Source organism: Mastomys coucha, unplaced genomic scaffold (genome assembly GCF_008632895.1).
Source record: "Mastomys coucha isolate ucsf_1 unplaced genomic scaffold, UCSF_Mcou_1 pScaffold22, whole genome shotgun sequence".
NCBI lineage: Eukaryota > Metazoa > Chordata > Mammalia > Rodentia > Muridae > Mastomys > Mastomys coucha.
In genome coordinates, this window is record NW_022196905.1 from 162,166,965 (window position 1) to 162,193,416 (window position 26,452).

Here is a 26,452-nt window from a genome sequence, read left to right on the forward strand (position 1 = left end):
CAACTCTTCTTCATGCAGTTTAAAGAAAAGAGGGCTCCTGTCTTCCCAGCAGTTATCGGCTGCCAGGAGCTCCGCAGTAAGGAAGGGGTCTGGAGAGCTTGGGCATGGCAAAGCTTTTATGCTCGTAAAAATTTTTGGTGTCATGGAACATGCCCAGCTATGTTATCTTTTAAATCTCTTATGGTAAATAATAAGTGACCAAATCCTTTTGAAGTAAATAGGGTCGGGAGAACATAGTATCAAGGCATGTATTATGTCTCTCCTTTTGGAACATTTTATCGTTTTGTGTAATGTAACAAGTGGGGATATTAAATAAATATCTTGTGAATCAAAAATTATAGATAGTGGCAAGATGGCTCTACAAATGAAGGTACTTGCCACTAAGCCCAGTGACCTCTAAGTTCTCTCCCCAGGATAGAACCAACTCCTGCAAATTGTCCTTTGACCTACACACACACACACACACACACACACACACACACACACACACCATGCACGTGTGCAAACCAAATAAACCTAATAATTTTTTAAGTTTGTGAAATAACTTCCTTTTGCTCAGAAATATCTTTCTGTCAATGGACAAAGCGACAAAGTCTCGTGCTTCCTTGTGTGGAAAGTAAAAGCTAGCAGCCAGCCTGCCATCTCCCGGCCTACACCCACTTGTTAAGCCTTTCCTTTCTTCTGGTCTATCTTTCTTGTTCCTACTTTAAAAGCCCTTCTGGCCAATTAGGGAATAATGCCATGTCAATGTCCAGTGGGAGCGAGTGCTCCCCATTGTGCGGCTCTTTGGTGCCTGGCTGACTCCCAGCAGGAAGAATCAGCTACTCACATCCTTGTGTGGTGTCACTCAGGATGTGATATCACCTGTTAATGGAAGTCTGACTCGTTGCCCAGCAACCAGGGACCTTGAAAAAGAATCATTGTTTATTGGGGTCCTTGTCATCTGCACAGCCCTGGCTGTGCTGTCTCACCATGCAGGTGCCGGGCATGTCTGGTCCTCATCAAGCCTGACTGAGGTCATAGCCGAGCGCTTCTGGAAACGAGCAGAGGCCGTGAGAGCAAAGCCCTCCGTGCGGCTTTGGCCTCTGCTTTCTCTGTTCAGACATTCAGTTGCAGTTTATTCTTTAAAGAACAGGGTGGTCTGATGTCCTGAGAGCCCATGAGAATTATAGGATGAGGGCAGATTTGGAAAGAGGTAGAGAAAGATGCCAATAGAAATCCGCCTGATACAGGATTGATGTGTGTAAGTGTGAGGGGAGAGAGGACAGAGTGGATGTGGAGGCACGCACATGCAGTGGCACACGTGTTGTCTTCAGAGGATATTGTTAGGACTTGGTTCTCTCTCTCTCTCTCTCTCTCTCTCTCTCTCTCTCTCTCTCTCTCTCTCTCTCTCTCTCTCTGCCTCACTGAGCAGGTTTTCTCTTTCTTCTTCACTATTTGTTCTGTGTTAGTCAACCTCCCCCATCATCTGGAGAGTCCTGTCTCTGCCTCCCACCTTGCTTTGGGAGCACTGGCCTTATGGATAGGTACCACCACACCCAGCCTTGTTTGCATGGGTTCAGAGGATCAAGCTCAGGCCATCATGTTTGTGTGGCAAGTGCTTTTACCCTCTGAGCCATCTCACTGACCTTTACATCTGAAGGGGATAAATCTTAAGGGTCTGTGTTAACTGGTACTAAGTTGTACCAGCCAGGTAGTGGCTGTAAGATCTGAGACCCCAGCTTTGCATGGTGTCTAATAATGGCATTGTGGCAGTCTAGAATTCTTTGGCATATAACCAGAAGTGTTCATGTTCTAGTTTGGACCTCTTCTGTCTGTCTCATCCTTAACTGAGCGGCAGTTGCTGTCGGCTGGATTGAGAGCCTAAGTCAGCCTCCCCATGTCCTTCCTGGGGCTCGCCCGTGTTGACGTGTTTATTTGGACCCTGCAGCTGTTTTCTCTCCATCTCTGGCCTGTTTTCCTGTTAGCCTCAGTCATAGGATGTCTAACTTCATAGTAGCACTTTTTAAATCCTGTGATCTTACACAGGATGTTACAAAGGTTTACATAGTTGTTCTATGTCCTAACATTTTATTGCCTGTATCAGAAAAAAAAAAAAAAACAAGAAATACTGCATTGTTCTTACTGGATGTGTTGGAACATGATAGCCCAGAGTTACTGACAAAAGCTGTGGAATGTCACTTAACCATTACTACTTTATTTTATCAATTGGTTTGATCCATGGACACATTGTTTTCTTTGTAACCTGTTATAACATTTTCTAACAAGCAGGATTAAATCTCAGTGCCTTGTAAACTGTGGAAAACGTGTGTTTCTTCATATTGTTCCTAAATGCCTGATGTTGTTGAAAGTGATAACCAAATAATTCCCTTACCCTGTAAGATCTACTGTTTTCTCTATAAAAACAGATTTTAGAGAGGCCCTGAAAGGTCGTGGCACGCTGGCACTGTCTCGGGACAGGGCCTTAGGAGCTTGTGGTCTTACTCATATGAGGCCTGCTGTCCACTGCTGAGATCTCGTACTTGGCCCTCTTAGCTAAAGCAGCAGATGAGGGTCGGGATTCTGGGGTGGTTTACAGTGTGGATCCTCCTGTTTTTAAAGGATTGGTGTGGCTCAGAGCATGGTAATACTAACTTCTGAAGCTTGATCAGGGCTCAGGAAGCCGACCCACAGAAAATGGAGCTCTGACCAGACTCACTTTCCCTTGTGGTTCTTGTCTCTGGATCATACCCTGTCTGTGCCATTGCCAGCTGCCACCCTGCTCTCTCAGTACTTCCTCTATGAATCCACTCCACAAACTTGAATCTGGGGTTAGATTTAAGGACAAAGTTTCCAGACCTCTGCTTTATGGTTCCTAGTTCTTAAATTTACAAAACAGAACTTGGACATGAAGAATAATATCTGGAGTCTAGAAGAGGCCAATGAAACAAAGAAAAATTTTCTTGGAGTATTACAAACAAAGAAAATTTTTCTTGGAGTATTACGTTGTGGATAACATGCAAGCAGATAGAAGGTCACTGGTAGAATAAGTTAAACTTAGCCACAGCTGTGAAAATGAAAACCTGTTGGCTTTTCTAAGCCTTAACTGTCCTTTAACGCTGCAGTGCTGAAGCGCAACCTCTTCCGCCACAGCGGGTGTCTGTAGCTCTCCATTATCAGACTGTCCAGCCAGCCACAGGAGCATGGCGGGTTAGCCGCTGTACCCAGGTCTGCCACTTACTTGGGCTTCCACGTCAGTGAGTTTCCGAGTTTGTGCCGCTGTCTGGTTCAGCAAGCTGGTTCCAATCTCTATCATCACGGCCGTCTGGTTCTGCACCACATTCTGTTGGATCTCCACCATCTCCTTCTTCATGTTGTCCTGGATGTAATTCTCCAGCTAGGAAAGTGCACATGACCGTCATTAGTCACATGGTTAGAAGCCTGGTTCCTAAATACTTGTCAATTGCCTTCTTATCTAAAACACTGTTTATTTACAGTTTAGTAAGGTGGCTCCGTAAGGTGGAAATCCTCTAACTTCCCCTCACCCTCTTCAAGCCACTGGGTCAAATGTGGTCCCCACTTTCAAGACATGAGAGGGCTGTTTATAAATGGAGTGTTTAAACTCAGGATGCAACTTAAAATTAGAACCGAGAGATTTTTCTTAAAAAGTCTTAATTTTGAGAAATAAAATTTCTTCATTACTCTACCTTTTTCTAAACTTGAAGACAAGAAATTCTAAAAGGTTACGAATTGAAAGAGGAGGAGGAGGAGGGAGAGAGAGCCATGTACATTGATAGATACCCTGCATGCAATGCTTAGGTAACAAATGCCAGAGGCAGCCAGAGGCACTGGCTCCGTTGCTTAACACTGGGCCTTTTGGGCACGGATTTCCTTGAAGGTAAGGTAGCATTTCCACAAGGTCACTTGGATACCTCAAGGAGGAGACCGTGCTGCTGCATCGTTGCAGATGTGCTTGAATACTGATTTTCCTCTTTAAAATGGCAATCCAGTGATGAAAGCTATTAATTGGCCCAAATTATAGCTCAAGAACAAAAATTGTCTTTATTCTTTTTGTAGAAGTATAGTGTTTTTATATTAAGCTGAATCTGAAAGCTGTTTCTGGTGTCTTTCTTTAAATTTGACAGTTTCTACAGAGGGCCATTGTACTTACAGAGTCAGTGATCAAAGTTCCTCCTAAAACATTAACCGGTGATTCTGACTTCTGCCTTTAAGAGTAAGAAAGTGGGCCTGGAGAGATGGCTCAGTGGTTAAGAGCACTGGCTGCTCTTCCAAAGGGCCTGGGTTCAATTCCCAGCACCCACATGGCAGTTCACAACTGTCTGTAACACCCTCATACAGACATGCATCAGGCAGAACACCATAACAATAAAGAATAGGAAAGTAGTGTGTGGGGGGGAGTTCCTCTCTGAGTATTCAAGTATCCTTGGGGAGCGGGACCATATTGTACCCCATGACGGGTGCCATGCAGCCCGTGGATTCTTAATCTTCACCATAGTAAGCCTGTTGTTCCCAGGTGTGTTTGCTCTTGGCACTGCCCTGTCTGTGGGTCTCCCAGCCTCCACACAGTCTGTCTGGATAGCTAGCACTCATTCCTTGCTGACTGGTGTCCTTTGGTTATTGAACAGATTATTGACTCCAACAGTGTGACATGTCCTAACACTCTCTGGTCATTTATGCAAGCATGAGAGTGAAGCCTGCACTACTGTAAAGCTGCGGTAGCTGCAGGCAGCAGGCAGGCTGCCCTCGCATGCTGGCCTCTGCTGACCCCCATCAGGCCTAGCCCCAGGGCTTAGTCTCGTACCCTTCTTCATGACCTTTCCTTTTCCCTCTGTTTCAGCTTCAAGCTTAGTTCCTCTCCACACCCAGTGAAGACTTATGTTGACAGAGATGTATTCTAGGAGTCTCAAACTAGGAAGAGGCCGTGAACCTGTAGTTTGTATCTATGCTCGGAAGCAACTGTTTACAAGCCTAGTGCAGGTGAAGAGCTCCATTTCCCTTTCCTCATTCTGAAGCACATAACTAGAGAGGAAAAAGGAATCCTCTAACTTCCCTTCCCCCTCTTCAAGCCGCTGGGTCAAATGTGGTCCCCACTTTAAAGACATGAGAGGGCTGTTTATAAATGGAGTGTTTAAACTCAGGATGCAACTTAAAATTAGAACCGAGAGATTTTTCTTAAAAAGTCTTAATTTTGAGAAATAAAATTTCTTCACTACTCTACCTTTTTCTAAACTTGAAGACAAGAAATTCTAAAAGGTTATGAATTGAAAGAGGAGGAGGAGGAGGGAGAGAGAGCCATGTACATGGATAGATACCCTGCATGCAATGCTTAGGTAACAAATGCCATTCCTTTTTATGACACTGGCCCCTGTCCGTAACTTGAAATTTTCAGGGTGGAGGAAGTGACCCACAAAAAGTAACATCACGTGACCCATTTTGCAGAGAGGGACTGAACTTAAAGTTCTGACAAGCCATGGGCTGCTTAAGGAAGACTACAGTCTTCAGAGTGGATGCTGCAGCAGCAAGCCCTGCTATAATGGTGAATGTCTGTTGACGGCATGCCACCTCTCAGCCACTCTAGTGTTTCCGTGGGCTCTGAATGACTAGCTGAGAGCTAGAGCTTGCAAGCCCAGTGTGAACTCATCCCCAAGGCTCCTACACATGTCCTGGCCTTTTAACAGCCAGCAGTGATAGAGCTCAGAATTGGATGGAGCCTACTATCCTATCCTGGGTTTTGTCCTGCTCAAAAACAGACCACCTTCACGTGGTTGACAGCCATTTTGACCAACAAGAAAGCCTCCAATTAGGGCAGGTTGTCCAGTTTGGTGGTGAAGTACTTGGCTAGCATGTTCAAGGGCCTGAGTGCCATCCTCAGCACCATAAAAAGAAAAAAGAAATCCCAGAATCAAAAGTTATCAACAACAGCCATGTCTCCAGACAGTGTCATGGCAAAAGAATCTGCTTTTCCTCTCCAAGTCAACTGCTGATTCTGAGATGGGAAGAATGCAGTCGTTGACCGGATAATGTGTGAAGACAGACATTTCCAGATGAAGGTCTCCTTCATAAGGCAGCCTTTCTACAAACCAGGACATCGTAGAGAACCTGAGACTAACTCCAGACATGAAACTCTCAGCTGGTCCACGCACACAGGTAGACCCTGAGACCGGCCTCTCTCAGCTGGTCCACGCACACAGGTAGACCCTGAGACCGGCCTGTCTCAGCTGGTCCACGCACACAGGTAGACCCTGAAACCGGCCTGTCTCAGCTGGTCCACGCACACAGGTAGACCCTGAAACCGGCCTGTCTCTGGAAATGTGTAATCTCATCCTTTTCTAATGGTTACCCTGGGATGTTTTTCTGGTCAGTGTTTCTCGTCTTTAACCCCTGTGACTGCTCCGGGACATAGAGAAATCTGCTCCAGGAGGGCCATCCTGGCATAAGAAGTCAGCCTGAAGGAAGAGGGAGGAAATAGAGCTGTTCTTCCGTAAGCACCCTTTCTTGTCACTTGTACTTGGTTGCTCTTAACAACAGCAGGCCCAGGACCCTTGAGCTTCTCAGCAGAGGGCCATGGCTCTGATCCCACGTGAAAGGCTTCGCACACCCTTGCTTTCCTTGGACCTTTGACACCCACTTCCCGTGATTATGTAGTGGCGAGTGTGCTCTGTAGGCACAAGTGTCTCTGGAAAGATCCCTGTATATTTGTGATAGGCTAGTGTGTTCTAGCCCCATTCCCTGTGCACCCAAGAGAGGTCAGCCTGTATTTGGATGTTCACTTTTTTTTTCCCGTTTTTTTTTTTTTTTTTTTCAAGACAAGGTTTCTCTGTATAGCCCTGTCTGTCCTGGAACTCACTCTAGACCAGGCTGGCCTCAAACTCAGAAATCCACCTGCCTCTGCCTCCCAAGCGCTGGGATTAAAGGCGTGCGCCACCACTGCCCAGCCGGATGTTCACTTCTAAAAGTTAAACTATGTCAGGGCTGCTGATCCTTCATCGCTCCTATGGCCAGAATGCAGAGGATCTCTGCGTGCAGCTCTGCAGCCTGTCATGATTCTGTAGCTAGCAAACATTTTTGCTGAATGGTGGATGCACTTCTAATACGCTCAGTGAAGTCTGGCAACACAGCGAAGCTCAAGCTGTCAGAATAAAGTACATTAATACATACTTGTGCGTGTATAATGTCAAATATGTTCTCGGGCTTTTCATTACACCCTCAGCCTTTTGAGTGATCAGATTCGACAGGAATAATAAGTCCATTTGTGAGGCAGCCATGCAGGCTGACTGTACGTTGACCTAACTCTCTGGCCAGCTTGTTTAATTTTTTTAAATAAAAAGTTGTCTTGCATTTTACCAGAGAAAGGAAAACAGATGTAGTGTGAAGAAACCGCCACCAGCCTAGGGGTTTGATGTGGGTCCCTTGGCAATGGCAGATGCTAGTTGAAGATGCTAGTAGATGCTAGATAGAACTGAGTGTCCCCTTCCCCTCCCACTAGTGTGCTTCTGTGCACCTGAAGAACTCTGTTGTCCTGGAAAATTAAAAATAATTTGAATACATTCCGGGTCATCATCTTCTGTAAGCAAAATACTCCAGCTGTCCCAACAAGGGAGAGAGAGAGAAGAAAGGATGCTTCTTTTGCCTTCATCTTGTGACAGGGTCTCTTGTAGCCAAGCCTGGCCTAGAACTTCTGATCCTCCTGGCTCAGCCTACCAAGACTTAGATTACTGGTGAGCCCTACTATGCCCAGTTAGTTCTTTTTTTCTTTCTACCTCAACCTCCCCTCCCCTTCCCATTCCCCTTCTTCTTTGGACCCTAAGGCAGCCCCTGCCTTCTCACCCACCACCCCTGCCTTCCAAAATGAGAGAAACTAAATACAAATTTTATCCGTCTATGGTTCATTGTTCCCTAACGTTGGCTGAAAATGAATCTCCATTCTTTTACCTGGTACTAATCAGGACTGACAGTCTGAAATCTCTTCGACCTCTGCGTTAGTCTGGCTTTTGTTTTTGACAGGGCACCAGAACTTGGCTACTTTGAAAAGAAAAGAGGTGCAATTGCATTCAGTGGATTGGATCAGCAGGAAAGCCTTGGCTAGCATGTATAAGGCCCTGGCTTCAGTTAGCTCCCAGACTGGGAAACTCAAAGCCTAAAGAGCATGATGGACAGTTTCCCTAGCAACATCATAGCACAAGTTATCACGGCAAGAGCACATGTGACAGGGAAAGGTCAAATAGTAAGGAGAAACCAGGAGGGGACAGTCTTGCTCTTTCATAACAACACTCTTGGAAGGTCTAACCAGGGTCCCAGGAGAACTACTTCAGTCCCTTCCTAGTGCAGTGACCCTCCCTTCCCCCAGTTGACCTATGGCTAGACTCCCAAATGATGGGTCCCACAATTTCCCAAAAACTGTGACACAAGGGACAAAGCTTCCACCACACAAACCCTTGGGAGACATGTGCAAAAGCAAACTCGTACGGGAACAGTCTCCAGCTTGGTGTGCACGTGACCTCCCTGCCACGCCTTGTTTGCAGATTTTAGAGTAGCAATGACGGCTCATTAAGAAACTCAAGTCCTTCTGGTCAAGAGGATGGACTCTCTGGCCTGGGGACATTCCAGTTGGGCAGGTCAATCCCCTGACCAAAGTACTCTCCCAAGGAGAGCGGGCTCACCTTAAGCCACTCTGAAGAGACAGAGATGCTGTGTTTCTCAATCCCACAACCCCCATCCCCCAGCGCCCTCTTACAGGGTGCAGCCACGCCATGCTGCTTCGGAAACTTGAATTACTCAGACGACAGTAACGTTCCCTTTTCTCTCTCCATCCGACCATGCTTCCCCCGGAGCTTGGGATTCCTTCTCTTTACAGCTCCACAGAGCTGCTGCCGGTCTACCATGTACCTGACCTCCGTGCTGCCTTAAATGCTGTAGCTTTTTTCCTTCGCTCCTCCACTCTCCTCTCCTAGGGTAACTACTGAAATTTATAGCTTGCCTGTACTGGAATGATTTTCTTTTAAACTCTGTCTTTAAGCTTCCATTGGAGTCCATTCTTAATTTCTTTCATTAATAAGACTAAGAGCCCCAAGAAGGGGCCTGGTAGAGTTACAAGGCTGCTCAAAAGCTCCCAACAATCTGTCCGTGGGAGGCCCTCCCCCTCTGTGCCCACGAGTTCCTCTTCTGTGCTCCTGTAGCAAGGATGCTTTCTAATTTTTAAAGTAAAAAAAAGTGCCGGTTGATTTATTTTTAAATCCTCCACTGGAAGTGAACATTCACATTCCTTTCGGATACTAGACTTCTGCAACCATTCCCATATACACCCTTACAAACAGCCCAAGCATTTGTGCTTAGAGTTAGCCTGCAAACTTGAGTTCAAGATTATTAAATCCAGGGATGCTATGTGGGGGTGGCCTTTGACCTAATGTTCTCTAGTCTCTGTCCAGGGGAAACTGAGGCATCATTTGAGGTCTCCAGAGAGAAAGCTGGCAGGGCCTGGGCCCGCCCTCTCCCCCCCGCCCCCTGTAGCACAGCTTTGTTGGTTTTGGTTTTCAAGTCTGGAGCTTTGGCTCCCTATGCATCTGTGCTCTCAGCAGTGCTGCTGGGGGATGCTGAGATGAAAGGGGATGGGGCAAGAGGCGCATACTTCAGAGAAACCTTTATCTTCTGTGTATATGCAGGGGGCGGGGGGCCGTAGACAAAGGCATATCACCGTGGGTTATAGGTCATGTTCTGATGCCCCCAAAGCTGGCAAGCGTCTTTCTGAGTGTCTGTTTGTAGACACCATCTTATGTTGTGACCCAGGAACACACATCAGAGCCAATTGCCCACCTCTGCTCCCCAGGTTTGCCTCCTTTGCATAGCCAGTGTAAATTAGCTTAATCCAGAAGGTAGACCATGGACATGGGGCCCCAGCACATGTAGGGCCTTCCAAGAGCACCCTAATGCTAATTGTTCTCTCTTCTGTCAGTTTTACTTTTGGTTGGTTAATCTGAGTGGCTTTCTGTTACCCGATGCAAGGTCTGGACAAACTAGCCTCTTTGCTCCCTTCATAAGTACGAAGAGACAAAATGTCTTGGTGACACACACACCCCCACTCCACGCCCCGACCATCAAGATGCCACGGATACAGTTGCAGGCCTTGGCTGGCAGCCTTGTCCGCAGCTCCTGAGGTGACACAACTTAGCTGAGTCTGTGTGTTCCTGTGCAGTGCACACTGCCAGGCCAGTCCTGCTTGTCCTCAAGTCTCTGTGACTGCTCTTTTACTGGGTTGTACCTTTACATAGGCCACACCCCTTTACATAGGCCACACCCCTTTGCTGCTGTGTCTGTCCTATCATGGCTTCCAAGTCCAGAAAGGATGTGTGCAGCTGCCCTTTAGCCTCCCAATGTTTTCTGACACTGTGGCTTTCCCCTCAGCAGCTGCCACTCTGAATGTATGCAGGTTTAATGAAGCTGTGTAGAGTGGGGTGGGCATTTTATTTTTATAGCACAAGATATCATTCTACTAAAAGTGTCTTCTAGAGAGAGCTTGGGATATGTATTTGTCCAGTACCTGTTAGAGCACAGGCCCATCTGACCGTACAGAGGCCATACATCACGGAATAAACTGTGGTAGAGCTTCGCAGACCAGTCCACCATTTGCTAAGCAGAGCAGGACTGTCCCGCAGCCTTCAGCAGCATGCCTCTTAGCCTTTTTTAGATTTTTTTTTTTCCTTTTTTTGTCTCAGTGGATTCTCACATTCTTAGCTTGGGTTTCCCCAGGATCAGAGTCTGAGACCCAGGCAGGCATACAGGAAGTTTATTTAGGAAGTAGTCCCATAGAGTGGCCATGGAGGATGGTCAAGGAAGGCAGCAAGGAGGGGCAGCCAGTTCAAACATGAGGACACTGGTGGCTTGTGAGATCCCCAGAAGACCTGGGGAGCCCTGAGAACTGTCCATTAGTGAGCCCTGGTGGCCCTGTAGACACCCATGCCTCAGGCTGTAATCACGGAGAGGAGTCAGCCAGGGGTCTGGAGGAGGATCCATGTCAAGGCCAGCCTCTGGGGTTGGCCTCAAGGGTTGAAGGTGGTCCCCAGAAGTGTGCCCTAGACAGCAGGGTGGAGCTATCAGGGCTCTTCAATAAGGGGAAATTGAGGCCCAGAAAACCTAAATCTCTTCCAGTGTCCCCCAGACCAGAATCTGTAAGCTGACAGAACAATCTGGGTTGGGTTTTAAGCTTTGTCAAATGTGGCCTTTGATTATATAGCCCAAGGCCAGCAATTTGTGTGGTGGCTGTGTGGGAGGGCAGCAGCAAATCTGAAAATGACCATCTGAGAGGGTGAGAATGCAGACCGGAAATGCCAGCTGAAGTTCCTACAAGGGGACGGCAAGCATGACCCTGCCGGAGCTGGAGCAGCCAAAGAATGGAGAAGAAATTCCTTCTAACCTCAGCTTCCACAGGCTTCCGCCATGCATCTGCCACTATGGAACTTAACTAGTTCATCCTACTTCTTACTAAAGGCGAGGTGAGCCTGGGAGTGCAGGTCGGCTTACAAGGTCTCACAGCGTGCCCTACTGTGTGCTGCCACTATGGACAGATGCCAGCCAAGCCCTCTGCTTTTTTATTTTCAATGGAAAGGCATTTGAGCTGATGCTGGAAGCTGCTAAAAATTAGACAGGGCTAGCTTACATGAAGAGTCAGTAGTACACCCGACCAACATCCCTTTAACTATTAGGGTATGTGTGCCTGCCATCCTTTCCCTATGGTGATGTGACCCTGGTGTCCTTTCCCTATGGTGATGTGACCCTGGTGTCCTTTATCTATGGTGATGTGACCCTGGTGTCCTTTCCCTATGGTGGTGTGCACCTGATGTCCTTTACCCTTAACACTGTGGCTTTGCCTCATCCTGAACTGGTTGCCTTGGAAGGCATTTCCTCAGTGTAGATGTTGCCTTTCAGTCTCTTGCCCGAGTATCCTTCCCTATGCTTTGCCCTAGGTTAGAAGGCATGGATCCCTCTGTCAGGATGGAAGTATATGTGCATGTGTCCCCTCTGCATTCACGTGTGGTGGTGCAGACCTGGAGAGACACTACAGTGTGATGCCAGGAAGTCTCAGGCCATAGCCTGCTCCTCATTTTGGCCACAGCTTTTTTAATTTAATGATTTTATTATAGCAGAACTTTGCTTTTCTGACCTAGTTAGGGGAAAATCATCTTCTATTTGATTAGATTATCTCTCCTTTAACCTCTGGTTCCGTTCCCACTCTTCCAAGTGTTTAAGGCTACAGTGTTTTCATATTTATTTTCATACTTGCAGTCCCTTGTGTGCACATATTTCACAGGACCGCACATGTGCCTGTGTCTTGCTGAAGCTAAAAGTGACCAGTCTTTTTATAACTCACATTAGAAATACAAACTGCTTCACAGGGCACTGCTTTGTGCATCAATTTTAAGGTTAAAATATATCCTTAAACATTTTAGCAAACTCATTTAAATCTTATTAGTAGGTTTTTATTTTATTTTATTTTGAGTCAAAGTCTCATGGAGCCCAGGCTAACCTGGAACTCTATAACATGCTGCAACCCTGGCCTTGAACTCATGACCCTCCTTCCTCAATCTACCTCCCAAGTCTGGGATTGAAGGCAAGAACCAACCTTATCTGGATATGTATGTACTTAATTTTTAAAGAACTACTTCAGAGGCTGAGAATATAGCTCAGTTGACAAGAGTGATTGCCCCTCATTCAGGAAGCCCTGGCGTGATCCTCAGCATTGCATTAAAAACAGGCATGGTGGGACACACTTGTTATCCCAGGATGGAGTCAAGAGGACGAGGTAGTACTCAGCTACATAGCAGACTAAGGCAAGCCTGGGCACATGAGATTGAAGCAGCAGTCTGGGAAGGCATGGCTGTACCCAGTACTCACACAGATAAGGAGAAAAAGCATGCAGTGGTGTGACCTTTATTCCTACCTGTAATTTATATCCGATCCCTGGTCTGAGATTTGATAGGAAGCATATTAAGTACTTTATCAGTGTGGTTACTCTGACATTTAAATTTTGATGGTTAAACTGGGAGCACAGTTCACTTTGTAAGGCTGTTAGAAACCCCTGAGCATGTATGTTTTCATTCTGCCTGTGGCTTGTAGTCCTTCAGAACTGCCCTGAAAACCACATGGCCTGAGTTCTATAGATGGCTGTAGTTTGATTCCACGGTGAAGAGGCTCAACTGGGAACTGCAAATGGTGATTATGGCTTCAGGCAAATCATCGAGTGTCTAATTATGTCTCCTGACCCAAAATAAGCAAGTGTCTACCACAAAATACACTCTGTGCCGAGCTTCTCATTCCAGCATTCCTGCTTAGGGCTGCTGTGTTGCTGCCGACTCCTGTTCAGAGAGAGTTGGTCACATTTGTGTTTCGGGCTGCCATTCATGTTGGAGAAGGAGGGACGCTACTCTCCAAGTACCAACAGCGGAGAACTATTGTCCGACCTGAATATATTTCTTCTTTTGATTTGTTTCATGAATGCATACGTGTCAGTGTGTGTGCTGGGGCCAAAGTAGGACAGCTTTGTGTATGCTCAGATCCTCTGCCTTGAGATGAGGTCCCTCGAGGAACCTGTAGTTCACTGATGGGGCTAGACACGTGCATCCACGTGCACATGCACATACACATACACACACCAAGATTACAGACAGGATATTTCGAGTGTTAACCTAGGTACAAGTTACGGAATGAATTCTTTGTATCAAACTGTAAGCTTGATGTCACCATGCCCTATGTATTCCCTGCATTTTGTGACTCAACAAAAGGAACTTTAAAGGACAAGATGTTTGGAAACAAAGTATTTAATGTATTTAGCTATGATCGGTGTATTTGCTTAGAATGGGTGATCTCATGTCTCTGTACCTTTCACCTGGGACTGCCTACGTAATGCCTGGAGAATGAACTTGGGAATGTACGTTTTCTGGCCTTGAACTTCGGATGAAACTGTTCTGGCTGCCTGAGGACTGTAAAGGGATTCAGTTAGGTAAATTAGTAGTTTAACATTCCGAAACATGACTCTTTCCGGATCAAGCATAAAAGGCATGTGTCCTTGGAAGCCCAAGAAAGAATTCATACAGTTCCCATTAGTCTAAAAATAAATAACAAATAAATAAATGTCTGAGTCATGCCTTGAATTTGCTGGAGTCCAGTGGCAGAGAGAACATTAGCTGCGCTGTGGATGGTAGTTCTGCCCGGTGCCGGGTGGATGGAGGCCATAGTGCTCCAAGGAAGTGACACAAACCAACTGAGTGGATTTCATTCTGTCTTGGGTTCCTCCAGTGCATTAAGTGTGTCATGCTTTGAGTGGCAATGTGGAAGCGTGGCTGTGCCAGGACCGAGTGGCTAGGGAGGGACTTGCCAGTGTCTTTGAAGCGCTCCTGAAGGCATCTCTACAGAGGCAAGTCACAGGCGCTCCTGGGCCAGCACGTGTAAGTTTTCCATTCTTCATTGGGAAGACTAACATATAGATACTGAGGAGCTTGTCATATAAATGGCAAGCTATAGCGCTTGCCTAGTGTGCATGAAGCTTTGGGTTCAGGCCCCAGCACCATATAAGCTTGTTCTGGTCATCAACACACCTGTACTCCTGGGACTTAGGAGGTGGAGGCAGAAGGATCAAAGGTTTGTGGACAGCCTCCACTATATAATGAGTTCAAGGGTAGCCTGGGCTACATGAGGCCTTGCTCTGAATTGAGGAGGAAGAGGAAAGAGAGGAGAAGGAAGAGAAGGAGGAGGAGGAGGAGGAAGAAGAGGAAAAGGAGGAGGAGGAAGAAGAAGTGGTGGCCACTGTTGCAGAAAGCAAGCCCGGCAGGATAGGAGACGAACTAGAACTCACTAGGGCACCGTCCACTTTGACTCCAAAGGAACTTTGTAGTGCCTATAGGCTAAATCCACTCCATTCATACTTAAAAAACAATTCCATTCACAAGGCTGAGGCAAACTGGAGGTCAGCCTGAACTACATAGCAATACTTTGTCTAAAAAAAAAAAATAAACAAAGCATCATTTATTTCTTATAGTTTGTATGCGTTTATGTGTTGAAATGACTCTTAAGTGTTTAAGCATTTGGAACTAATGTACTAATCAATTCATTTATGAGGTATATGTTTCAACCTAGGGATGCTGTGAAAGAAGTAATAATTACTGAGACGCTTTGGATACCAGGAACTAAGAAAAGGGGAAGCACATTGGCCAGGCCCTGCCCTCTGTGGGATTGGAGACCCAGCCCTCCCTCCTCCTCCCCTCACTCCTCCTTTCCTGCCTCCAGTCAAGACACTGCCTCCAGTTGTCATCTGTGCACTTGTCGGGAAAGTAGAAACGTAAAACAGAAATACTGAGTGTCTAAGACCTTAGCTGGACCGTAGAGGAGGTCTTGGACTTGAGACTTAGAGGAGGTCTTAGACTTGAGTCTTAGAGGAGGTCTTAGACTTGAGTGTTTTTCTCGCTTTTGATGCTTTGAGGTCCTGTCCGTCTTCAGGTGAGCAGCGAGTACCTGACAGCGCGTTCTCAGAGCAGCATGTGGTGCCCTGACTCTGCCTGCCCCTGGGTCTAGTGCGTTTGGGTGGTCGGCAGAAGTGGGCATCTGTTCGTCTCAAAGGACGATCTTGCTGATCACTGTTTGCTCATGATTTATAGTGTGCACACGTTCAGTCCTCACTTGTTCTTAGGTGAAGGATTCTGGGACACTGAGCCAAACTGACTTGAGTGTCACAGCCATTTCTGTAGTAATGCTTCAGCCTGACTCTCCAAATGCTTGTGGTGAAAGTACAAGGGACTTGAATCATTTTCCCATAATTAGTTGCAGTTTTGGAGGTCTGCCCCTCTCCCCAGCCCTCTTGCCTTGCATGCACGGCTGTTCAGATGGAAGCTAGTGGAAAATTCCTGTCCCTCCTCTGCCACAAGTTATAAAAAGCATGCCATTCAGAACTGATTTTTCTCCTGCGTGCTTGGATTTTTACTCACAAAATAAAGGGGGCAGTGAATTTTAATAGCTATATTCTACTTGACAGTGGGGCTAGGCGCTGTGGCACCACTCGGGATCACAGAGCAACTGGCCCAGTCCGCTGCTTCTCTGGGGGCTCATGTTGATATCACTGAGGGCATCTGAGTGGGCCTCTTTTTCAGAGCCACACAGGTCACTCAGAGCTCGCCCCTCTGGCGTACTTTGTGGGGATGAGGGCAAACACAGAAGAGTGCAGTAGTAGAGTTTGGTTTGGGGTTTTTTTCGTATTGTTAGATCTGTTTGTCTCAAAACTTGAATCCTCCTGCCCCATTTTTAAGCCAGAACTCACTGTGATTATCCTGTGACTTGGCCTTAACCCCTATTATCCGCTTTAATTTGATCTTGACAGCTTCCCTCAGCTGTAGGAATTCAGTTTCAAATTTACAAAGTATGGGTGCCAGCTTTAACATTGCACCGCTGCCACTTACTGAGTCCCCTGGTGGAAGGACCTGCCCTGGAGTTTTGCTGCTTCTTGGGATCCACAGTCTGAGTGTTTGGTTCCTCTGAATCTTGGCCCCCTCCTGGGGTGACTTCCAAGGCTAAAGTTAGAGCTGAAGTGGAGAACTTGCCCCCAGCACTTTTCTTCCGTTCCAGTATTTTCCAGCTGCTAGGTGCAGACCTACCAAGGCCTTTCCTCATTCCTAAACCCTCAGCGCCTCTTTGATAACTTTGATAACTTACATTGCCTTTGAGGGCAAAATCCCAACTGAAGGAGAACTAACTGCCTTGGAGATGACAGTAGAAAACTAGAAGTGAGGACCTGAATCCTTCCTGTCCTTACCCCAGCAGCCAGGAGCCCCACATGGGCCAATTTCAGCCAAGGAGCTCTGTTCTCCTGGCACCTCTCCCCTGTGTCTGTGTGGTCCTACTAACTGCCCTGGCACCACCAGAGGACAGCCATCTCTCAGAGAGAAGCTGGTATGAGCTGTGTGTAGTGAGCGTGCCTCACCTGTTGGAGGGCGGTGCTAGCCAGAAAGACCTACAGAAGGAAGCAAGCTCCCAGAGTTCACAGAAGCACGCTCTAGTCTGGAAAACTTGTGTATGTGCCAGTCTTTCCCTGTGGTGAGGGAGCAACATCATGCCTAAGTGAGCAGCGACTGGACACTCGAGCCGGTCCTTCCTTCCCCATCTCACTTTCCCATCACTCGGGCCTTCTGTTGTCTCCGTTCTAACCACTGACCATGACCTTGGGGAAATTCATTATTTATTTTGTCCAGGACTTAAATCTACTGAGATGATCTCTCACTTCAGAGTTCCCCCTCAGTGCCTCTAGAACGAACAGCAAGACCACCTCTCAGTATGGACCCCGAGTGGTGGATCTCATTAGGACATAAGTTGATCTTGGAATTCACGCCAGTCTGCTCTCAAGTCATTCTAACAATATAGACTCCAAAGCTAACAGTGTAAGGTAGAGCACATGGGTTTGGCCAGCAGAGAAGTGTGGAAGTATTTACTTCCATGGAAGAGCAGACATTCACCAGAACGTACACATGGGTATGCAATCGGGCCACAAAACAAGTCACTCCCCAGTGATGGGGGGAGCACACTGCAACTCGTGCAACCGCGTGAATGAGTCATTGAAAAATAAAATCACTGAGCAGAAGAACAGACTGCACTGCTCCAGTTATAGGAAATCTAAAACCTATGGTGGGTAGCAAAATAAAGATTAGCCTTGAGCAGAAAAGACCCAACCAGTGAGGGGAACACGAACCTCATCAGCTGTGCTGGGTCCCCTCCATATGCTGGGCTAGGGTGTCATTACACAGACAAGTGAGAGTGCATTCATCAAAGTATATACTTGGGATGAGTGAACTGCAGGCTGAATAATTTACGCCTTGAAAAATTGAATTAAGTTTCACAATACAGCAAAGCCCAGAGCCTGAAGCTGCTGAGCCAGCAGTCTGGATCAGAAAAACTAGAAACCTCATCTGGTCGGTGAATGGAGAAATAGGGGTGCGGGGGCGGGCCTATTTGCCCCTCCAGGCCTGTTCAGCGGCACTGCTTTGAGAGAATGGCCTTTCCACCTTGATAACTAACGCATTCATAAGTCCTCCTCTACCCTGGAAAACCTCACCTGTCCTCTTGTCTCCAAGATCTCCTAGCACATGGGTCTTCCGGCCTCGGGAGCGGCTTGCACCTGGGTAGCCTTAGGCTGTTACAAGGGAGTTAGATCCCATGGCTCTCAGAGTTTCACACGCCTCAGTCTAGGCCATGTGAAAAGCATAGCTTGAGGGAGGAGGGCCAGCCCCTGGCTGCAGGGCTCCCCATGCTCCCCATGTGGAGGTGATCCCTGCCGTGAAGTTCCTGTCTCTCACTCAGCAGGCCCTTCCTACCTCTGCACCTGGAGCCAGTCTACCAGACCTGAGTCCCAGCCTCTCCTCATGCTTATTCATCTTGACAGGTGCGCTCTACACATGGCAGCTGTGTGCGGTGACACAGTCACAGGTTTAGGGGACAAAGTGAAGTCTACTGTTTGTCCTGAGGACACAGAAAGAAGCATCATAGATCAGGTACCGGAAGCCACTGAAAATCTGAGATGAAAAAAGGAAATGAAACCTGCCTGACCATTTGGGCTGCCCCGCCAGTGTCTCCCCGGTTGTGTCTCTTCTCCGAGTGGAAATGAGCCCATTTCCCCTACTTGGGTATAAGCAGAGCAAGTCCTGGAGCTCCGTGGCATCACATGACTTGTGTTTAGAACCTGGCAATTAAATGGAGAAGCAGATATAGATTTGCCATTATTTCCTCCAAAGGGAACCATATTGAGTATGCTCTGAAGCCACTTGCACATTGTAAGATGAATAGCTTTATGGAAGGTGCCAGTTCTGATTAGTCTTCTTTTTTAACTAATAGTTTTTGTCCTAAACATAACCGTTTTTTAAAGAACACTTCACTTCACTGTACAATGTAGTTAAAATGATAACTAGTCAAAAGTTCTTGTTAACCCTTTAATAAGGTCAAAGAAGTTTTTTTAGAAGAAAAACTGAAACTGTTCCTTTGTAGTTAAAAATAATAAGGAATTTCACAAACATACCATAAATGTCAAACAGACAATCAGCCGGTGTCAAACAGACAGTCAGCTGGTGGCTGGAATTTGATGGTTTTAGGTTATTCAGCAAAATGTAAGTATTCTCTTTAGCAGCATTTTTACACTAAGCTTTCCAGTTAAGGAGCCCAGTTTATTCAGGGAATTTTAAAGCTACATCTGTGTCTAATAAGTCCTCAAGATTCCAAAGACTAGATAGTCTAATAAAACCCAAGACTGCAGTTATCTTCAGACTAATGTTTATCATTATCTAGTAGATGCCCTAAAGATTGATATCATCTGTTGATTTTAGAAATTTAATAGCATTAAAAAATGCTTTCAGAGACCCAGAGAAAAATCAGAGGAAATACTACTTCTGAGAAAGGCTGCATCTTGTCCAGCCAGGCATGCAGGTTGACTGGTTAGCTGCCCACGCTCCCTGCCTAGAAGGTACCGTGGGGCTGGCTGTCCTTTAACCCGGATGTAGTTCTGACCTTGTTGAACAACAAAGCATGCTGAGACACTCCTTCCCAGTTGCAGACAAACTACCAAAGCCTGAAGTGAATTAAGAAAAAAATATTTTTGTTTAAAAAGAAGTAGCCGTTTTAATGGGCTCACCGTGAGACCTGTAAGCTCTACAGGAAGTGGACAGGGCAGGTGGGAAGAATATGTCATGTAGAGGACAATTGTCAGGCACATGCGTCTCCAGAGAGGCCCTTCACCAGGTGATGTGCAGAATAAAGCCATTGCGCATATGTACTCCTGTTCAGTGCTGAGAGGTAAAGGAGGCGCTGGAAGAGCTGGGGTGTGCTCTGCCATCCCTACCTCAGACAGCACGGAAGCTGGGTGGAACGACAACCTTTCAGTCGTGTGATCTTTGATACAGACCTTGATCAGGGTGGCTCTGAACTGATATCTGAACTGACACTTATCACAACCACGGTTTGCGGGCTGTGCATTCGGCTCCCGCTTGCTCCGTTGCTGGCAATACACTGTTCTGTGAGCTCAGCACTGTGAACATAAGAAAGCCTGTTCCATTCCTGAAGGCACGGAGTCAGGGTTTTAGCCAGTGAACTTAGCTCAGCGAAGCAAGGAGTGACCAGGGTGACACTGAGTGGCTAATTCTGCTCTTAAAACACCATCGGGTAAGCAAAAGAAGCTACTCTGAAGGACTGTACTTGTGACTAGGTACATGGCATTCTGAGGGACCCACCTAGGGGACAGGAAGGGATTGGTGGTTGTGAGAGACTGACAGGGTGGCTGGGGTGCTGAGGATTTGTAGAGCGTTGGAGACACTTTGTATGATATGCTAGAATGGCACAAAAATGTCACTTCGCAGTTGTCTGACGCCATGGAATGGACTCAAGACTGCAAGGCTGGTGGCTGCTAAATATGCCAGTGCTGATAGGTCACTTCTAGCCCTTCCCTTCCAATGGAGAATGTTGATAATGAAGAAGTCTGTGCAGGCAGTAGCTGGGGAATCTCTCCATCCCCTGCACTATGAAACTGGAACTGACACATACAACACAGACACACACACACACACACACACACACACACACACACACACACACAAGACCACTGAAAAAGCTTTTGGTTTTTTACACCTTCCGTTATACCAGTAAAGTTAGCCTCCTCCTGCCAGAGTTTCCTAATGGTTTATTTTGAGGTTAAGTAAACGTGCAAACAGACAAGCCAGGGAAGTAACCTCAAAGTGAACTGTATAGTGGTAATAACATGGGCACAACACATAAGCTTTATGCACACACATCTAGACCCCTCTCTCTGGTATAGAATGTCTCTATCCATGCTCTGGACGGACATCAAAGTGTTGTTGCCCCCACCCACCCCCTTACCTCCCATTGCTTGGGTTTGGCAAAATTCCTGAGGCTGGCCCCAGCCAGAAACAAATTGTCTGAAACAATCTTAATGTTTTCACCTCTTTTCCTTCTGGCTGGTGATCTTGACAGCCCAGAGACCCCTCAGCCAGAGTGGGTGGGCAGCTTCCCAGCTCCCCCCTTCCACATCTTGGAACAGAAAATTGGACTTTATGCTAATGGCCTTTCAACGTCCAGTACAACCCAGGCAATTATGCTGAGAAGGGTGGGCCTCTGTGCTGTAAATCCATGAGCAGACAATTTCATGACACATTTCCCCCTTTTCGCCACTGAGCATTATTCCCAAGATACTTTGTAGGCTGCCAAATAGAACTCTTCAGTTTGCGGCGAGTTCAATGTGATGCTGTTAACTGATGGTGTAAAGAGGTGAGCCCAGGGTTGGGGATATGGCTCAGTGGTAGAGGACTTGCCTAGCACTGACAAGGCTCTGGGTCTCATTTCCAATACCAAACCAACCAACCAACAAGAAAAGTAAGCAGAGCTTGTGAGCCTAGATCAAAGCTTAGCCTTTGTCTTTTGACTTTGCAAGAACAATCCTAGTGAAGGTGTAGATGTGTGTCCTAGAAGGCACAGAAATCCTCTTTGGACCAGTTGGTGACCAGAACAAGCCACTCTGTAAAACTGAGCTGCTCCCGTCAAACAAGAGTGTTAGTGATTCCGAAAAGGCATCTCCACATACCCAGTTCTTGATGGAGTGTGACAACACAGATGGAGAAGCCTGGGTGTTTGCTCCTCATAGAAAGTGCTCATTCTCTGTGAGAGTTCATCAGCATGATAACATATCTCCAAGGTGTATAGCTTAGTATCTCACCCCGTAAGAATTCTATATTATCTTTTTTAAAGAATTCTCCATTTTCCATAAAAATATATACTTCCCTAAAACTGTACATATATTTAATAATGTATAATTTTTTTAAAGTTTAGTTTCTGGTTGCATTTTTTTAAAACAGTGAATGTTGGTTTAATATTTTCTAGCATTACCAAATTGATTCCAAAGCTTATTCACGGGTGTGAAAGGCTGTTTAAAGGGAGATTAGAAGCAGGACCGGCAGCAGAAGAAGGGCCCTCTGAGGACCCTGGTGGGGACAGGCTGTTTGGGGCACCCTCCTATTGGTTCTCCTTGGGTTGCAGAGATAATAGTTCTCACTGTTGGAGGAGTGGCGCTGGGGAAGGGTTGGTTCCAGTTTCCAGGTTCACGTGGTTTTTGCCATTTGGTAAGGCTAGAATTGGGATGTGAAAGCTAAGTAACTTCATGGAGAACTATCTGCATCAAATATCCTCTCAAGGGCATCCAGCTTGGCAGAGGAGGGCAAGTCCTGTCCCTCGCTTTCAACCCACACATGAAACACATTTTAATCCCATCAAACTGGTAAAACTTACAAGACTGCCCACGTTTTAACTGTTTTTATTTTCACCAAATCTCCCAGTTTTATACTGTTCTCATCTTAAACCTAAGTGTAGTGCCGGTGCCTAGCCCTCTTTGGTCCTGCCCATGCTAAGGACGCTGGATGAGAGGCAGTCCAAGTGACTTTCCAAATCTCCATGCAAGGGAAAGGGCCCGGGCTGCTTCCTCAGACTATGTATTGTCGATCATTCATGGTGGTGTCCTGTGGAGTCTGGGGATCTATCTCCCATGAGCTTTCCGAAGGGGCCTGGATCTGGGTGGAGTTGCCAAGAGTTTGCACGCATCCTTTCTCTTCGTTATTAGACACAGTCCTTGTTTTTACCGTCCAGACTACAAAGTAGAATTCTCTGCCACTGCTTAATGCAGAAGGTATTGATTACCCAGTGCCTTCTCCCCCTTTTAGTAGCCCTGCCACCATCCTCACGTGGAAAGGATGGGAAGTCCCACCTGTGTGCCTGCCGGCTGAGCTACCTGGCTGAGCTGCCCGGCTGAGCTGCCCGGCTGAGCTGCCCGGCCGCTGCATCTGCTGAGGGGGAAGACAGGCTTCTGTTCCGGACTCTGGGTCTTGGCCAGGCGGTTGAGCCTTTCAGGTTCACTTCCTTTTCAACGCTAACTAAAAGTTAAATTATTGTTGAGTCTGGCTATACATAAACATTATCCTTCATTCCTCATGCTTTAAAATATTTCTCTGTAGACATTTATTTATACATTGACGTGTTTAATGGACTTTGTGAAGATTTGCCTCATATAGCCCAGGCCTGGCTCTGAACTGTGTATTGGCTATTTCAGAAACAGGTCCACTTAGAAACAGTCATGCTTCTCATTTTATGGGGTTTCTTTGCAGTGACCAAAGACTTTACAGTGCCCTTACGTCCTGCCAACACCCTTAGCTCCAGCCACAAGGGGCCTTTCTCCAAGCCTGTGTTCTGGGTGGTGCAGGGCTGACTCCACCAGTCCCTCCTGGTCACATTCTCAAGTAGTCTTCGCCCCCTTCCCCTTTCTTACCCCAGCGTGCAGAGCAAACACTTTCTGGATACTTGGAGCCCCTCAGTCAATATTTTTTGAGCAAATAAATGAATTTTAATGGCTCCGACCCTGAACGAGAAACACCTCCAGGTTGATGACGGGTCTCATGGTATTCACTCACGTCTGCAAGCTTAGAAAAAATATGCCCCTCCCAGCAGGGCCTGGCATCTTCTCAGCTGAGACAGGTGCCCCTGCAGTCAGTGGAGGGCTACCCACTCTTCTGCTCTCTGAGCTCCTCATGACCTCTGAACCACACACAGCACGGCGTTATTACGCCTACACCACCGTAAAAGCTAGTTTACAAATAAATGCATGTGGGAGATCGTCTGCACAATGCCTGGCTAGAGATATCAAAGAGCTTTAAAGAGAGTTTGTGTGGAGCATGCTACCCCATCTCCTGTTCTAGTATTACCTGTACCTACTGCCTCAGAGATAGAAGCCTGCTCAAAGCCGAGTGGATTCCGCAAAAGACTCTAGAATGTATGAGATTCCTCAGATCAGAAGACACAGGGTAGCAAAGGTGGCAATGTCTAGCTCAGGCCTCTTCAACTAGAGTATGCTTTTCTGCTGACAAAGGCTATTTTTGAAGAGTGTGTTCTACAAAGCTGATATGGTCAGGCCCTTACACACTTGCACACACATGCGCGCACGTGCGCACACATAAACACATGTACGCACACACACAGAGTGTCACAAATGCAGAAAGTACTTTGTCATTATCATAAAGTAATAGAAAAAAAATCTTTGGATTTTGATCCATGACTTAGAAGTGATCTGCTCATGGTTCATTGTCCCCACTGTCTTGATCCTAACTCAGGAAGTCCCCATGCCATCCCATTCTGTCCTCTTTTCATGGGCAGTTATGGAAAGATACAAAGTACCTCCATCAGTCCCTGTCAGAACTGTCAGTCCTGTGCGCGCTCTCGCCTTTCCTGCTCTGCTCAGCCCTCCTCGGGATGATCCACTAGGCTTTACTCTAGGTGCTCCTTAGTCCTCCCTGCCTTCTTTCCCTCACAGGTGCTCTGCCTTCCCCTCCTCCTTGCCTGCAAACGCACTGGGCTTTGACCCAGATGTTCCCTGACCTGGTGCCTCAGGTTTGTTCTTTTTCCCCAATTTCTTTCTTCCAACCTCTTTTCCTGCCCTCTGGTAAACCAAGAGGTCTTCTAGCCATGGTATAATGCCACAGTCTGTGTGGTGAGAAGGGAAGGCACACATCTCTATAGCGACCACTGTAAACACCTCAAAAGGACCGTCGGGAGGAGGAAGAAGAGGAGGGGGTGGTGTCCTCCCCTTCTCCCATTTGCACAGTTTGACTTTGGATTTTTAGTTTTTCTTTTTTAAGAAAAAAAAAATTAGTTTTTGTTTTGTTGTTGTTTTCAAACAGGTCTCTTTATGTAGACCTGGCTATCCTGGAACTCAGACCAGTCTAGCATTGAACTCACAGATATCTGCCTGCCTCTGCCTCCTTGAAAGATGGCATTAAAAGCCTATATTTTGGATTTTAACTTTGCCTATATCTTTCTTAATATTTTTTTAATTGTCTATTTGGTGATAGGATTGGTTTTAACTATTGTCTTTTAAAATAGAAATAAAGAAAAAGTTTAAGATTTTGCATGTGCGTGCCTATGTATGTATGTGGTCTGTGGTATATTTTTGTGCGCACATTTGGAAGCCAGAGGCAAATGTTGGCGTCTTTCTTAGTCTCTCTCCACCTATTTATGAATCAAGGCCTCTCAATGAGCCTGGAGCTCACGAATTCAGCTAAAAGAGCTGGCCAGTGAACTCCAGAGACCTCTCTATCTCTGCACTTTCCACCAAATGCTGGAGTCCCAGAGGCCTAATGCCATGCCCAGGGTTCACATGGGTCCCAGGGATTTTCATGTCTGTGTGGCAAATAGGTCACCAACTGGGCCGTCTGTCCAGCCCCACTTTTTCAGTTATTTTACATGTTAGAGTAGCAGCAGCAGGGCCTCAGTGTCCGTGCCAGCTTTCAGCCAGAGAGACTGGCATGATGATAAACTTCCAGGTTGCAGCCTGTCCGTTGACTTCTGTAGACCCATTCTAACTAAAGTCCCCTCATGCCTCAAAATGGTAATGCTGTTATTTAATGGCCACAATCAAGCAGTCGTCTCCCCGGGATCTTGGATGTTTAATCATCTTGTCTAAATGCAAATAAAATATAAAAATGCTTATAATGCTAACCACATACATATTCCTCAACTAGGCATTTAACTTCTGGAAGTACAGCTTCTGTCCTCTAGGCTGCAGGGGCAGCATAGTGACCATGGTGTCACAGGGGATGAGAAGGCACCTTTCCCATAATGAAGCAGGCTCTATATTCTTTAATATACAAAGAGTGCTTTACATGCACACGTGCACACACACGCACACACATGCACACACGCACACATGTGCACGTGAGGATGCGCCCAGGTGGGAAGGGCCTGCAGAGCTGAGCTACTCTGCAAACGCCTTGTCATGTGTTTTCCCAGTGGCAGCAGCTACATTGTTCAGGAGCATGACTGCTTTGTTCCCTCTGCCCTCCACTGATGAGCTGCAGTTTGCAGACCTTTCTTCAAGGATATCTTATTATCGCTTTTAAAGAAAGCAAGGGATTGCTGTTCCTGGATTGTACTCGTGTTGTTTAAACACAAGCACCAAGGGGGCCAGTGGCAGAGGAAATGTTTACATCAAGCTAATAAGCATTAGCTGTGTTTTTCAAGTCGCTCTGTCTTAAAGTGGCTGCGGGGTTCATAGCTGTTTATAAAATATATGGCATTCAGTAGCGTGAAACAGTTGTTTATTTCCTTTCCATATTTCCTCTTCTTGGGGGAAAAAAAATACGTTTGACCTACCAAAATACAATTGTGTCATTAAGCTGGGAGCCTGTGTAAAAAGTGTTTGAAATCACTGGGACAGAGGTCTGTCCTAACACTTAGTTGATCACCTGGTAGGCTGAGATCTGGCAACCAGGAATTTATCTTATCCTTGCTTAACCACTCCAGAGAGAGTGGGTCTTCCCCTGTATTGTTCATTCATGTGCTCAACACACACACACACACACACACACACACATACACACACACACACACA

General features: G+C 46.6%; 2 protein-coding genes across 12 annotated transcripts in view; one reads left to right on the forward strand and one right to left on the reverse strand.

The window, feature by feature from the left end:
* Mcph1 (microcephalin 1) overlaps positions 1-26,452 on the forward strand; it is a 401,136-nt gene that overhangs the window by 303,498 nt on the left and 71,186 nt on the right. The window lies entirely within an intron of this gene.
* The window catches only part of Angpt2 (angiopoietin 2), a 150,940-nt gene that overhangs the window by 19,174 nt on the left and 105,314 nt on the right, over positions 1-26,452 (reverse strand). For all 11 annotated transcript variants that reach the window (XM_031339209.1, XM_031339207.1, XM_031339213.1 and 8 more), the window contains one exon: positions 3,221-3,376. In XM_031339209.1, coding sequence (XP_031195069.1) covers positions 3,221-3,376 — 156 coding nt within the window. The remainder of the gene's footprint in view (positions 1-3,220; positions 3,377-26,452) is intronic.